Raw genomic sequence first — 14,924 nt, forward strand, 5'->3', positions numbered from 1 at the left:
ACAGAAACAGTCAGTGTGGGGACAGTGAGACCAGAGACAGTGTTCGGACAGTTAGTGAGAGCAGAGACAGTCAGTGTGGGGACAGTTTGTGAGACCAGAGACAGTCAGTGTGGGGACAGTTTGTGAGACCAGAGACAGTCAATGTGGGGATAGTGAGACCAGAGACCAGAGACAGTCAGTGTGGGGACAGTTCGTGAGACCAGAGACAGTCAGTGTGGGGACAGTGAGACCAGAGACAGTCAGTGTGGGGACAGTTAGTCAGACCAGAGACAGTCAGTGTGGGGACTGTTCGTGAGACCAGAGACAGTCAGTGAGACCAGAGACAGTCAGGGTGGGGACAGTGAGACCGGAGACAGTCAGTGTGGGGACAGTTAGTGAGACCAGAGACAGTCAGTGTGGGAACAGTTAGTGAGATCAGAGACAGTCAGTGAGACCAGAGACAGTCAGTGTGGGGACAGTGAGACCAGAGACAGTCAGTGTGGGGACAGTTAGTGAGACCAGAGACAGTCAGTGTGGGGACAGTTAGTGAGACCAGAGACAGTCAGTGTGGGGATAGTTAGTGAGAACAGAGACAGTCAGTGTGGGGACAGTGAGACGAGAGACAGTCAGTGAGGAAACAGTTAGTGATACCAGAGACAGTCAGTGTGGGGACAGTGAGACCAGAGACAGTCAGTGCGGTGACAGTTAGTGAGACCAGAGACAGTCAGTGTGGGGACAGTAAGACCAGAGACAGTCAGTGTGGGGACAGTAAGACCAGAGACAGTCAGTGTGGGGACAGTAAGACCAGAGACAGTCAGTGTGGGGACAGTGAGACCAGAGACAGTGTTCGGACAGTTAGTGAGAGCAGGGACAGTCAGTGTGGGGACAGTTTGTGAGACCAGAGACAGTCAGTGTGGGGACAGTTAGTGAGACCAGAGACAGTCAGTGTGGGGATAGTGAGACCAGAGACAGTCAGTGTGGGGATAATTCATGAGACCAGAGACAGTCAGTGTGGGGACAGTTGGTGAGACCAGAGATAGTCAGTGTTAAGACAGTTAATGAGACCAGCGACAGTCAGTGTGGGGACAGTTTGTGAGACCAGAGACAGTCAGTGTGGCGACAGTGAGACCAGAGACAGTCAGTGTGGGGACAGTTTATGAGACCAGAGACAGTCAGTGTGGGGACAGTTAGTGAGACCAGAGATAGTCAGTGTTAAGACAGTTAGTGAGACCAGAGCCAGTCAGTGCAGGGACTGTTAGTGAGACCAGAGACAGTCAGCATGGGGACAGTGAGACCAGAGACAGTTAGTGAGAACAGAAACAGTCAGTGTGGGGACAGTGAGACCAGAGACAGTTAGTGAGAACAGAAACAGTCAGTGTGCGGACAGTGAGACCAGAGACAGTGTTCGGACAGTTAGTGAGAGCAGGGACAGTCAGTGTGGGGACAGTTTGTGAGACCAGAGACAGTCAGTGTGGGGTAGTGAGACCAGAGACAGTCAGTGTGGGGATAGTTCGTGAGACCAGAGATAGTCAGTGTGGGGACAGTTAGTGAGACCAGAGATAGTCAGTGTTAAGACAGTTAATGAGACCAGAGACAGTCAGTGTGGGGACAGTTTGTGAGACCAGAGACAGTCAGTGTGGCGACAGTGAGACCAGTGACAGTCAGTGTGGGGACAGTTTATGAGACCAGAGACAGTCAGTGTGGGGACAGTTAGTGAGACCAGAGATGGTCAGTGTTAAGACAGTTAATGAGACCAGAGACAGTCAGTGTGGGGACAGTTTGTGAGACCAGAGACAGTCAGTGTGGCGACAGTGAGACCAGAGACAGTCAGTGTGGGGACAGTTTATGAGACCAGAGACAGTCAGTGTGGGGACAGTTAGTGAGACCAGAGATAGTCAGTGTTAAGACAGTTAGTGAGACCAGAGCCAGTCAGTGCAGGGACAGTTAGTGAGACCAGAGACAGTCAGCATGGGGACAGTGAGACCAGAGACAGTTAGTGAGAACAGAAACAGTCAGTGTGGGGACAGTGAGACCAGAGACAGTTAGTGAGAACAGAAACAGTCAGTGTGCGGACAGTGAGACCAGAGACAGTGTTCGGACAGTTAGTGAGAGCAGGGACAGTCAGTGTGGGGACAGTTTGTGAGACCAGAGACAGTCAGTGTGGGGACAGTTAGTGAGACCAGAGACAGTCAGTGTGGGGATAGTTCGTGAGACCAGAGACAGTCAGTGTGGGGACAGTTAGTGAGACCAGAGATAGTCAGTGTTAAGACAGTTAATGAGACCAGAGACAGTCAGTGTGGGGACAGTTTGTGAGACCAGAGACAGTCAGTGTGGCGACAGTGAGACCAGAGACAGTCAGTGTGGGGACAGTTTATGAGACCAGAGACAGTCAGTGTGGGGACAGTTAGTGAGACCAGAGCCAGTCAGTGCAGGGACAGTTAGTGAGACCAGAGACAGTCAGCATGGGGACAGTGAGACCAGAGACAGTTAGTGAGAACAGAAACAGTCAGTGTGGGGACAGTGAGACCAGAGACAGTTAGTGAGAACAGAAACAGTCAGTGTGGGGACAGTTTGTGAGACCAGAGACAGTCAGTGTGGGGACAGTTTGTGAGACCAGAGACAGTCAGTGTGGGGATATTGAGACCAGAGACAGTCAGTGTGGGGACAGTGAGACCAGAGACAGTCAGTGTGGGGATAGTTCGTGAGACCAGAGACAGTCAGTGTGGGGACAGTGAGACCAGAGAAAGTCAGTGTGGGGACAGTTCGTGAGACCAGAGACAATCAGTGTGGGGACAGTTCGTGAGACCAGAGACAGTCAGTGTGGGGACAGTGAGACCAGAGACAGTCAGTGAGGAGACAGTTAGTGATACCAGAGACAGTCAGTGTGGGGACAGTGAGACCAGAGAAAGTCAGTGTGGGGACAGTTCGTGAGACCAGAGACAGTCAGTGTGGGGATAGTTAGTGAGAACAGAGACAGTCAGTGTGGGGACAGTGAGACCAGAGACAGTCAGTGAGGAGACAGTTAGTGATACCAGAGACAGTCAGTGTGGGGACAGTGAGACCAGAGACAGTCAGTGAGGGGACAGTTAGTGAGAACAGAGACAGTCAGTGTGGGGACAGTAAGACCAGAGACAGTCAGTGTGGGGACAGTGAGACCAGAGACAGTCAGTGTGGGGACAGTTAGTGAGACCAGAGACAGTCAGTGTGGGGACAGTAAGACCAGAGACAGTCAGTGTGGGGACAGTAAGACCAGAGACAGTCAGTGTGGGGACAGTGAGACCAGAGACAGTCAGTGTGGGGACAGTGAGAACAGAAACAGTCAGTGTGGGGACAGTGAGACCAGAGACAGTGTTCGGACAGTTAGTGAGAGCAGGGACAGTCAGTGTGGGGACAGTTTGTGAGACCAGAGACAGTCAGTGTGGGGACAGTTAGTGAGACCAGAGACAGTCAGTGTGGGGATAGTGAGACCAGAGACAGTCAGTGTGGGGATAGTTCGTGAGACCAGAGACAGTCAGTGTGGGGACAGTTAGTGAGACCAGAGATAGTCAGTGTTAAGACAGTTAATGAGACCAGAGACAGTCAGTGTGGGGACAGTTTGTGAGACCAGAGACAGTCAGTGTGGCGACAGTGAGACCAGAGACAGTCAGTGTGGGGACAGTTTATGAGACCAGAGACAGTCAGTGTGGGGACAGTTAGTGAGACCAGAGATAGTCAGTGTTAAGACAGTTAGTGAGACCAGAGCCAGTCAGTGCAGGGACAGTTAGTGAGACCAGAGACAGTCAGCATGGGGACAGTGAGACCAGAGACAGTTAGTGAGAACAGAAACAGTCAGTGTGGGGACAGTGAGACCAGAGACAGTTAGTGAGAACAGAAACAGTCAGTGTGCGGACAGTGAGACCAGAGACAGTGTTCGGACAGTTAGTGAGAGCAGGGACAGTCAGTGTGGGGACAGTTTGTGAGACCAGAGACAGTCAGTGTGGGGACAGTTAGTGAGACCAGAGACAGTCAATGTGGGGATAGTGAGACCAGAGACAGTCAGTGTGGGGATAGTTCGTGAGACCAGAGATAGTCAGTGTGGGGACAGTTAGTGAGACCAGAGATAGTCAGTGTTAAGACAGTTAATGAGACCAGAGACAGTCAGTGTGGGGATAGTTAGTGAGACCAGAGACAATCAGTGTGAGGACAGTGAGACCAGAGACAGTCAGTGTGGGGACAGTTAGTGAGACCAGAGACAGTCATTGTGGGGACAGTTAGTGAGACCAGAGACAGTCAGTGTGGGGACAATTCGTGAGACCAGAGACAGTCAGTGTGGGGACAGTTAGTGAGACCAGAGACAGTCAGTGTGGGGATAATTCGTGAGACCAGAGACAGTCAGTCTGGGGGCAGTGAGTGAGACGAGAGACAGTCAGTGTGAGGACAGTGAGACCAGAGACAGTCAGTGTAGGGACAGTGAGACGAGAGACAGTCAGTGTGAGGACAGTGAGACCAGAGACAGTCAGTGTAGGGACAGTGAGACCAGAGACAGTCAGTGTGGGGACAGTTAGTGAGACAGAGGTGCTTCTCTTTTCCACTCCACACCCCACCTGAAAGTCTCGGCCCTCACTCACCCCCTTGCAGCCGCGATTTCTCCTCTCGTCTGTAGAGTCCAAATTCAGCATTGATGGTATATTCCTTCAGTTCATTCAAATGCTCCATCAATTGTGGAGTCACCCAGGCAGGCAGAGTGAAGTTGTGAGTTCGCTGCCCAAGTACGATTGAAAAAGAAAAGAATATATGATTAAGGTCCTCCATCATCCCACAGACCAGGAGGGCCCCCCCGAGAGCATTCGAGCTTCCCCCAGCGAGCTGCTTCAGTTCACAGAGCTAGTTGGGAAAACGCTGTGGGCTCCAGTATCCACCATGGCTTCTGGTCACCACGGTGATCCCGTGTCGCTCGCAGGGTGTGTGTGTGTGTGAGCGCACAGGATCGAACACCCGTAACCACACTGATCACCTCCCAGACACACCCCCCCATCCCCAGACACAGCCCCTCCCACACACACACACCCCCCAACCCCAGACACTGCCCTTCCCACACACACACACCCCAACCCCAGACACAGCCCCTCCCACACAAACACCCCCCAACCCGACACTGCCCTTCCCACACACACACCTCCCAACCCCAGACACTGCCCCTCCCACACACACACCCCACCCCCAGACACTGCCCCTCCCACACACACACCCCCCCAACCCCAAACACTGCCCCTCCCACACGCACACCCCACCCCCAGACACTGCCCCTCCCACACACACACCCCCCCAACCCCAAACACTGCCCCTCCCACACACACACCCCACCCCCAGACACTGCCCCTCCCACACACACACCCCAGACACTGCCCCTCCCACACACCCCAGACACTGCCCTTCCCACACACACCCCACCCCCAGACACTTCCCCTCCCACACACACACCCCAGACACTGCCCCTCCCACACACACACCCCAGACACTGCCCCTCCCACACACACACCCCAGACACTGCCCCTCCCACACACACCCCAGACACTGCCCCTCCCACACACACACACCCCAGACACTGCCCCTCCCACACACACACCCCAGACACTGCCCCTCCCACACACACACACACACACCAGACACTGCCCCTCCCACACACACACCCCAGGCACTGCCCCTCCCACACACACCCCAGACACTGCCCCTCCCACACACACACACCCCAGACACTGCCCCTCCCACACACACACAACCCAGACACTGCCCCTCCCACACATACCACAGACACTGCCCCTCCCACACACACCCCAGACACTGCCCCTCCCACACCCCAGACACTGCCTCCCCACACACACACACACCCCAACCCCAGACACTGCCCCTCCCACACACACACATCCCAGACACTGCTCCCCCACACACACACCCCCTCCAACCCCAGACACTGCCCCTCCCACACCCCAGACACTGCCCCTCCCACACACACACACACCCCAGACACTGCCCCTCCCACAGCCCCCAACCCCAGACACTGCCCCTCACACACATACACACACACCCCAGACACTGCCCCTCCCACACACACATACACCAACACTGCCCGTCCCACACACACACCCACCACCCCCAGACACTGCCCCTCCCACACGCACACCCCCCAATCCCAGACACTGCCCCTCCCACACGCACACCCCCCAATCCCAGACACTGCCCCTCCCACACAAACACACCACCCCCAGACACTGTCCCTCCCACGCGCACACACACACCAACCCCAGACACTGCCCCCCCCACACACACACACCCCCAATCCCAGACACTGCCCCTCCCACTCACACACCCCCCCAATCCCAGACACTGCCCCTCCCACACACACACACACCACCCCCAGACACTGCCCCTCCCACACACACACACACACCAACCCCACACAATGTCCCCCCACACACACACACCCCAATCCCAGACACTGCCCCTCCCACACACATCAACCCCAGACACTGCCCCTCCCAAACACACACCCCAGACACTGCCCCTCCCACACACACACACCACCCCCAGACACTGCCCCTCTCACACCCCAGACACTACCCCTCCCACACACACACAACCCCCAGACACTGCCACTCCCACACCCAAGACACTACCCCTCCCACACCCCAGACACTGCCCCCCACACACACACACCCCAACCCCAGACACTGCCCCTCCCACACACACACCCCAGACACTGCCCCTCCCATACACACACACACCACCCCCAGACACTGCCCCTCCCACACCACAGACACTGCCCCTCCCACACACACATCCCCCAACCCCAGACACTGTCCCTCCCACACACACACACACATCCCAGACACTGCCCCCCCACACACACACACCCCCAAACCCCAGACACTGCCCCTCCCACATCCCAGACACTGCCCCTCCCACACACACACACCCAACCCCCAGACACTGCCCCCCCCCACACCCCAAGGCACTACACACTATACCCCCAGAGAGTCGACACCACCCTCCACCCCCCCATGGCTCCCTGACATAGCTGTTGTTTGTGGGACCTTGCTGTGCACAAACAGTTTGCCACCTTTCCTACAACACTTCATTGGCCGGGAAGCGCTGTGCAACGTCCCAAGGTTGTGAAAGCCTGTTGGTACCCTGGGTTTACCCACAGTACTTGACCCTCTGCTCAGCACCATGCCCTCTTCCCCGCTCAGTCCAGGTCATCGAAATGCTAGTTTTAAATCAGACTGAAAGCACACAGGAGAACTGAGGGGGCGGAATGGGTAGGCAGAGCAGCAGCGCCTGAAGGGGAGGGAAGTGCGTGCAGATACACACCCCGTCCTCTGTCCCCATCCCCTCCTACACTTTGGGCTGCTGTAACAAAGTGCAGCTGGTCACAAAGCTGTGGTACTCACCTCGCAGTACAGGGTGTCATAAACCATCCACACGCTCGACAGTGCAAAATGCTGCAGCCCCGTCTTCTCAGCGATCATGTTCAGAAAGATCTAGACAGGCGAGCAGTAAACACCACATCACAACATGCGCCAGTTCATTGGCAAAAGGGTGTTGTACATCGGGGGGAGGGGGGGGGCTGAGAGGATCAGTTCCACCCCCCCAGAAGGGAGGGTCTGAGAGGTTTGCAGTTACTGTTGCTTCCCCCACCACCCCCAAAGTGGCTCACAGTTACTCCACCCCCTCATAAGGAGGGTCCTTAAGGCGATCACAGTTACCCCCCCTTCAATGGGCCGACCCACATTACTGCCGGATACACTGATACAGACTCAACGTCCTCTCAATAACAAAAACTAGTGATCACACCAGTTGTTCAGTCGCTTCAGTAAATAATTTATTCTTTGGTTAATTCGCTTTGAGGTGTGAATAGAAAAATAGCAGTGCAGTTTAGATTTATATTAATAATCACCTTGCATCTAAGGAGTTTATTTTAAGTTTCTAATTAGAATAGAGGACAGTTACAATCTGCAGCCTGCGATTCCTGCGCCATGTGGGAACTTCAGGAAACTCCACGTGTCCCGGACGGAGATCCACGTGTGCAGGAACTCAGGCTGAGCTGGAGAGGCAGCTGGACTCAGTGCAGGGTATACGGGAGGCCGAATGTTTCCTGGCTCGCTGGTTCCAGGAGGTGGGCACCCCACAGCCAGACAGAGGGGAGTGATTGGCCACCCGGAAGGGGAGGGAAGAGGCAGGAATCCGCCAGGAGTGTGGCACTGCCTCTCAAACCCATACTCAGCATTTAAAACGGGCGAGGGTGACTGGCCCTCGAAGGAGGGCAGTCCTGAGCCTGGTACTGCGGCATAAACCACTGCACAAGGGGGGGAACAGCAAAGTGTAGGAACACAGTAGTAACTGGATGGTCAGGGGGGACAGACACCCAGTTCTTCCACTGCTGACATGAGGGCCATATGGTATATTCTGCACCAAAAGTTTGGTGCGGCGAGAGATTGTGGCAGAGGAGCGGTGAATGCTTGCGGCAGAGGAGCGGCGAGAGATTGTGGTGGAGGTGCGGTGAATGAGGGTACGGGGCCCAGAAGAGCCGAGGGCCCAGGGGCAGCACGGGCCAGCCCACACTGCGATATGTGTGCACACTGGGTCCATGCAGCAGAGCTGGTCTCCAGTCATCCTGGTTAACCCTTGCCACTGGACCAAGACCTCGCTCTGTCACGCCCGTGTGGTGGCTGATGTGCAATGGCCACCACACGTTAAAAAATCCACACACAGGCATCTTCCACTCCTGCAGTTCAGGACTGGAACATCGGGCCCTTCATTGAAACATCTGTGAACTCGTGGAAGCAAGTCATCCTCGTTCGAGGGACTGCCTATGATCATGATGGTATATTGCCTCCCTTGTGCCAGGATAAGGGACATCACGGGAAGGAACCCACAACACAGGGAGGAAGAGGTTTGAGGTCCTGCAGGCAGAGTTTAAGGAGCTAGAGACGCAGTTAAAAAGCAGGACCTTAAATCTGTGGATTTCTCCCAGTGCCATGCACCAGTGAGAGCAGAAATAGGAGTGGATGGCTAGAGACATGGTGGAGGAGGGAGGGCTTCAGATTCCTGGGATATTGGGACCAGTTCTGGGGCAGGAGAGACCTATTCAAGATGGGCAGGTTGCACCTGAGCAGAGATGGGACCAATATCCCTGCGGGCAGGAACCAGTATCCCTGCTGTGGGGGGAGGGTTTAATCTAATGCGGCAGCAGTGGGCGCCAAGATATAGTATTCAACATTGGAAACAAGGTGCAGAGAGGACTGGGAGAGACAGAGTTAGAAATAATAGAGAATTGGGTGGGATCATAGAAAATGCAGAGGTCTAAATGAGGTTTGGAGTGCATGTGTGTAAATGCACGCGGTGTGGTTAATAAGGTCAGTGAGCTGAAGGTGCAAATAATCACATGGGAATATGATGTAGTGGCAATAACTGAGACCTGACTCAAAAAAGGGAGGATTGGATACTCAATATTCCTGGGTACAAGATATCCAGGGAAGATAGGGAAGGAAAAAAATGAGGGGTAGCAGTTTTGATTAAGAAAAATATGAGGGCGAAAGAGAGAAAGAATGACGGCATCATCCGAAAACAGCGTCAGTTTCCACATGTACGCTGATAACACCCAGCTCTACCTCACCCCCACTTCTCTCAACCCCTCCACGGTCTCTAAATTGTCAGACTGCTTGTCCCACATACAGTACTGTACTGGATGAGCAGAAATTTCTCCAATTAAGTATTGGGAAGACCCAAGCCATTGTCTTTGGTCCTTGGCACAAACTCCGTTCCCTAGCCACTGACTCCATCCCTCTCCCTAGCATCTGTCCGAGGTTGAACCAGACTTGGTGTCATACTTGATGTTGAAATGAGCTTCAGGCCACATATCTGCGGCATTATTAAAACCGCCTATTTCTACCTTAGTAACATCGTCTGTCTCCACCCTCGCATCAGCTCATCTGCTGCTGAAACCCTCCTCCATGCCTTTGTTACCTCTAGACTTGACTATTCCAATGCACTCCTGGCTGGTCTCCCACATTCTACCCGACGTAAACTTGAGGTCATCCAAAACTCGCTGCCCGTGTCCTAACTCGCACCAAGACCCGCTCACCCATCACCCCCTGTGCTCACTGGCCTACATTGGCTCCCGGTCAAGCAACACCTCAATTTCAAAATTCTCATCCTTGTTTACAAATCCCTCCATGGCCTCGCCACTCCCTATCTCTGTATACTATAAAAATACTTAACTAATATCAGAGAATTGAGAAGTGGCCCGGGGAAATTGGAGTCAAAGACTGTCACGTAGAAATGTAATGGAGCAATGGATGGCCTTAAAAGGGGATGGTTCAGGTACAGTCCAAGTACATTTCTACAATGGGGAAAGGGAGGGCAACCAAAGCCAGAGCACCCTGGATGATGGAATGTGAGAGCAGGATGAAGCAGGAAAAGGGGGTGTATTTGTTCAGTATTTTTATTCTAGATTGCGCCTTGTCCTTCTCCCTAACTAATTTAAATTGGATGATACTATGATCACTATTCCCGAGATGCACCCCCACTGTGACATTCTCCACCTAACCCACTTTGTTCCCCAGGACTAGATCCAACAATGCCTCCTTCCACATTAGATTATGGGTAGTTATGGAAAAGGTCAAGGATAAACCAGGAATAAAAGTTCTCAGTTGGGGAAAAGCCAATTTTGCTACACTGAGAGGTGATTTAGCCAGTGGACTGGAAACACCTACTCGAAGGTAAGTTAGTGTCAGAGCAGTGGGAAGCATTCAAGGAGGAGATCCAGAGGGTTCAGAGCAAGTATGTTCCCTTGAAGGAAAAGGATGGGACTAACAAATCTAGAGCCCCCTGGATGTCTAGGGACATACCGGGTAGGATAAAGAAAAGGGAGGCTTATGACAGATACCGAGGGCTCAATACTGCAGAAAATTGAGCGTATAGAAAGTGTAGGGCCGCAATTAAAAAGGACATTAGGAAAGTAAAGAGAGAGCATGAAAAAATGTTGCCAAGCAAAATCAAGGAAAGCTCAAAGATGTTTTATAAATACATTAAGAGCAAGAGGATAATTCAAGAAAGAGTGAGGCCTATTAGAGAACAAAGAGGTCAACTGTGTGTGGAAGACGTGGGTATGGTTCTGAATTAATACTTTGCGTCTGTTTTCACAAATGTGAGGGGCGATGCAGATATGGCAATCAGGGAGGAGGAGTGTGAAATATTAGATGAAATAAATAGTGAGAGAGGCGGTATTAAGGGGCTTAGCAGCTTTGAAAGTGGCTAAATTCCCAGGCCCGGATTAAACGTATCCCAGGCTCTCAAGAGAAGCAAAAGAGGAAATAGCAGAGGCTCTGACCATCATTTTCCAATCCGCTCTGGCTTCAGGTGTGGTGCCAGAGGATTGGAGGACTGCTAATGTTGTACCGTTGTCTAAAAAGGGATAGACCGAGTAATTATAGGCCAGTCAGCCTAACCTCAGTGGTGGGAAAATTATTGGAAAATATTCTGAGGAACAGGATTAATCAAGGACAGTCAGCATGGATTTGTTAAGGGAAGGTCGTGTCTAACTAACTTGATTTAATTTTTCGAGGAAGTAACCAGGAGGGTCGATGAGGGCAGTGCGTTTGATGTAGTGTCTATGAATTTTAGCAAAGCTTCTGGTAATGACCCACATGGCAGACTGGTCACATAAGTAAAAGCCCATGGGATCCAGGGCAGAGTGGCAAGTTGGATCCATAATTGGCTCAGAGGCCGGAAGCAAAGGGTAATAGTTGATGGGTGTTTTTGTGTCTGGAAGGATGTTTCCAGTGGGGTTCCGCAAAGAGATACAGCTAAAAGGCAATGCTTTTGGAATGTACAGTGCAAATTAGAAACTCAAGTCTCATATTGCTACTGCTTATACCTCTTCTTTTGCTGCCTTCTTTTCTGCTTCAATTGTTTCTGCTTCGGGCAACTGGATCTTCCCATTGCTCTGAACAGCTGCCAGGCTCCCTTTTGATAATGTAGTGCAAGGGGTCCCATGCTTTTTGTTGTATATATCAATGATTTGGACTTCAATGTAGGGGGTATGATTATAGAAACATAGAAAATAGGTGCAGGAGTAGGACATTTGGCCCTTCGAGCCTGCACCACCATTCAATAAGATCATAGCTGATCATTCACCCCAGTACCCCGTTCCTGCTTTCTCTCCATACCCCTTGATCTCTTTGGCCGTAAGGGCCACATCTAACTCCCTTTTGAATATATCTAACAAACTGGCCTCAACAACTTTCTGCGGTAGAGAATTCCACAGGTTCACCACTCTCTGAGTGAAGAAGTTTCTCCTCATCTCGGTCAGATGAGTTTGCAGATGATACTAAAATAGGCCGTGTGGTTGATAATGAAGAAGAAAGCTGCGGACTGCAGGAAGATATCAATGTACAGGTCAGGTGGGTAGAACAGTGGCAAATGGAATTCAATCTGGAGAAGTGTGAGGTAATGTATTTGGGGAGGGCTAACAAGGCAAGGGAATACACATTAAATGGTAGGACACTGAGAAGTGTAGAGGAACAAAGGGACCTTGGAGTGCAGGTCCACAGATCCCTGAAGGTAGCAGGCCAGGTAGATAAGGTGATGAAGGCGGCATATGGAATACTTGCCTTTATTAACCGAGGCATAGAATACAAGAGCAAGGACATTACGCTTCAACTCTATAAAACACCAGTTAGGCCACAGCTGGAGTACTGCGTGCAGTTCTGGTCACCACATTACAGGAAAGATGTGATTCCACTGGCGAGGGTACAGAGCAGACATACAAGTATGTTGCCTGGACTGGAGAATTTTAGCTATGAGGAAAGATTGGAGAGGCTGGATTTGTTTTCCTTGGAACAGAGGAGGCTGAGAGGTGACCTGATTGAGGAGTATAAAATTATGAGGGGCTTAGAGTGGATAGGAAGGATCTGTTTCCCTTGGCACAGGGGTCAACAACAGGGGCATAGATTTAAAGTAATTGGTAAGAGGTTATGAGGGGAAATTGGGGTCTGGAACTCACTTCCTGAAAGGCTAAAGAGGCAGAATCCCTCACCACATTTAAGGGGTGCTTGGATGTGCTCTTAAAGTGCCGTAACCTGCAGGGCTATGGACCTAGAGCTGGAATGTGGGATAAGGCTGGATCGCTGTTTGTTGACCGACACGGACACGATGGGCCGAATGGCCTCCTACCGTGCTGTAAATTTCTATGATTCTATGACAGACGTCAGCTTGAAAATATAAGGGAGAATCAGGCTGAATATTAAAAGTACAGAGAAGTGACAAAGGAAATAAGAGGCAAAGAGACAGTCTGAGAATAGATTGGTAGCTCACATAAAAGGGAATCCAAAGGCCATCGATAGGTATATTCACAGTGGAGGCAGAAGGAATGGCAGAGCTAAAAATAGATAAAGAGGCACTAGAAAAGCTGGCAGTACTTAATGTGGATAAGCCACCCAGACCGGATGGGAGGCACCCTCGGTTGCTGAGGGAAGTAAGGGTAGAATTGCAGAGGTGCTGGCCACAAAAATCCAATCCTCCTGAGGGGTGGGAGCAGAGGACTGCAAATGTTACACCCTTGTTCAAAGGAGGAGATTACCGGCTCGGCAATTTAACATCGGTGCCAGGGAAGCTTTTGGAAACAATAATCTGGGAGCAAATTAACAGCCACTTGGACACGTATGGACTAATATAGGAGGGCCATTGGTTGAAGGCAAATCGTGTTTGACCGACTTGATTGAGTTTTTTGATGAGGTGGGATAGATGACTGCAGTGCAGTTCGATAAAGAAAGCAGCCCGACATCTTGATGACCTAGGCGTGAATTTTTTCAATTATCATTGTGTGGGAGTGGCTTCGAAGTGATATTCTCAAAGTTTGGCAAGTCGAAGTTGGTCTGACATGATTTTTTCAAATTTCGTTAAAGTGTGAGTTGGTGCAAGGAAGTTCAAGGGGTGAGTATTCTCGTAGTTGTTGCGACTTCAAGGGATCTCCAGTTAGCAGCGGGAGGATCAGGGAATATCCCGGACCAGGTCCGATCATATCTTAATAAATGGATTGAATCTAAAGGAGGGCCCGATGGGCTAGGGCAGGAAACAATGACTGGGGAATGGAGAGAGATACGGCAGTCCTTTGTCCGTCCGGTTAAAACCAATTAAGGTGTTAAGGTTAAAAAGTGATAAAAAGACAAAAGCATTAGTGTTACATTATCTAATGCTGGGGATTCAGAAGTTAGAAGAGGCTGAGGCCAGAGATAGAGAAGTCTCAGAGAACTTACAGAGCAACCAGCAGCAGCCAGGAAAGCAGAAAACTGGCGATTCCAGGCGTTTGGAGCAGCCAGGACTGTTCTGACGCTGGATCAGCATCTTTGGGATGAACAGAATAGGAATCAATACCTAGAGAAAGGAATCTCGAACCTGCAGCATGCAAAGTTATCAGAGAGCCGGCAGGCACAGTGGTTGGAGGGGCCCTACCACCCTGTGTCCTGTGAAGGGAATGGGCCCTACCATCCCGTGTCCTGCGAAGGGAATGTGCCCTACCATCCCGTGTCCTGCGAAGGGAATGGGCCCTACCATCCCGTGTCCTGCGAAGGGAATGGGCCCTACCATCCCGTGTCCTGTGAAGGGAATGGGCCGGGCCCTACCATCCCGTGTCCTGCGAAGGAGAGAGGAGGGCAGCAGGTGGCAGTGTTAGCTTGCCCAGCAGAGACAGAAATTGTTGAAGCCTGGTGGTGTTGGGAGGATTCCCCAGGTCCAAGAGTTGAAAAGGAGATTTAGAGACAGGGAGCATGGCCACCATTCCCTTCTGCACCCCCTCTGCCTTCTCCTCCTTTGGAGCCCCAAACCCACGTGGTTCGAGTGGCGACGTTGGGTACGGACGAGGTGCAGTTAGATGTCCCTTGTCACCCGCAACATCTCACCCGGCCTCT

General features: G+C 51.9%; 1 protein-coding gene across 1 annotated transcript in view; it reads right to left on the reverse strand.

Moving 5' to 3' along the window:
- Window positions 1-14,343, reverse strand: part of LOC139247291 (lysosomal acid phosphatase-like) — a 64,352-nt gene extending 50,009 nt beyond the window's left edge. Inside the window, exons 1-3 of the mRNA XM_070871594.1 lie at window positions 14,274-14,343; window positions 7,407-7,496; window positions 4,587-4,719 (exon numbers count right to left, since the gene is read on the reverse strand). Of these exons, the coding sequence (XP_070727695.1) occupies window positions 4,587-4,719; window positions 7,407-7,484 (211 nt within the window). The 5' untranslated portion in view covers window positions 7,485-7,496; window positions 14,274-14,343. The remainder of the gene's footprint in view (window positions 1-4,586; window positions 4,720-7,406; window positions 7,497-14,273) is intronic.
- Between the last annotated feature and the right edge of the window lie 581 nt (window positions 14,344-14,924).

This window comes from Pristiophorus japonicus, unplaced genomic scaffold, assembly GCF_044704955.1.
Source record: "Pristiophorus japonicus isolate sPriJap1 unplaced genomic scaffold, sPriJap1.hap1 HAP1_SCAFFOLD_269, whole genome shotgun sequence".
In the NCBI taxonomy this organism is placed as follows: Eukaryota; Metazoa; Chordata; class Chondrichthyes; family Pristiophoridae; genus Pristiophorus; species Pristiophorus japonicus.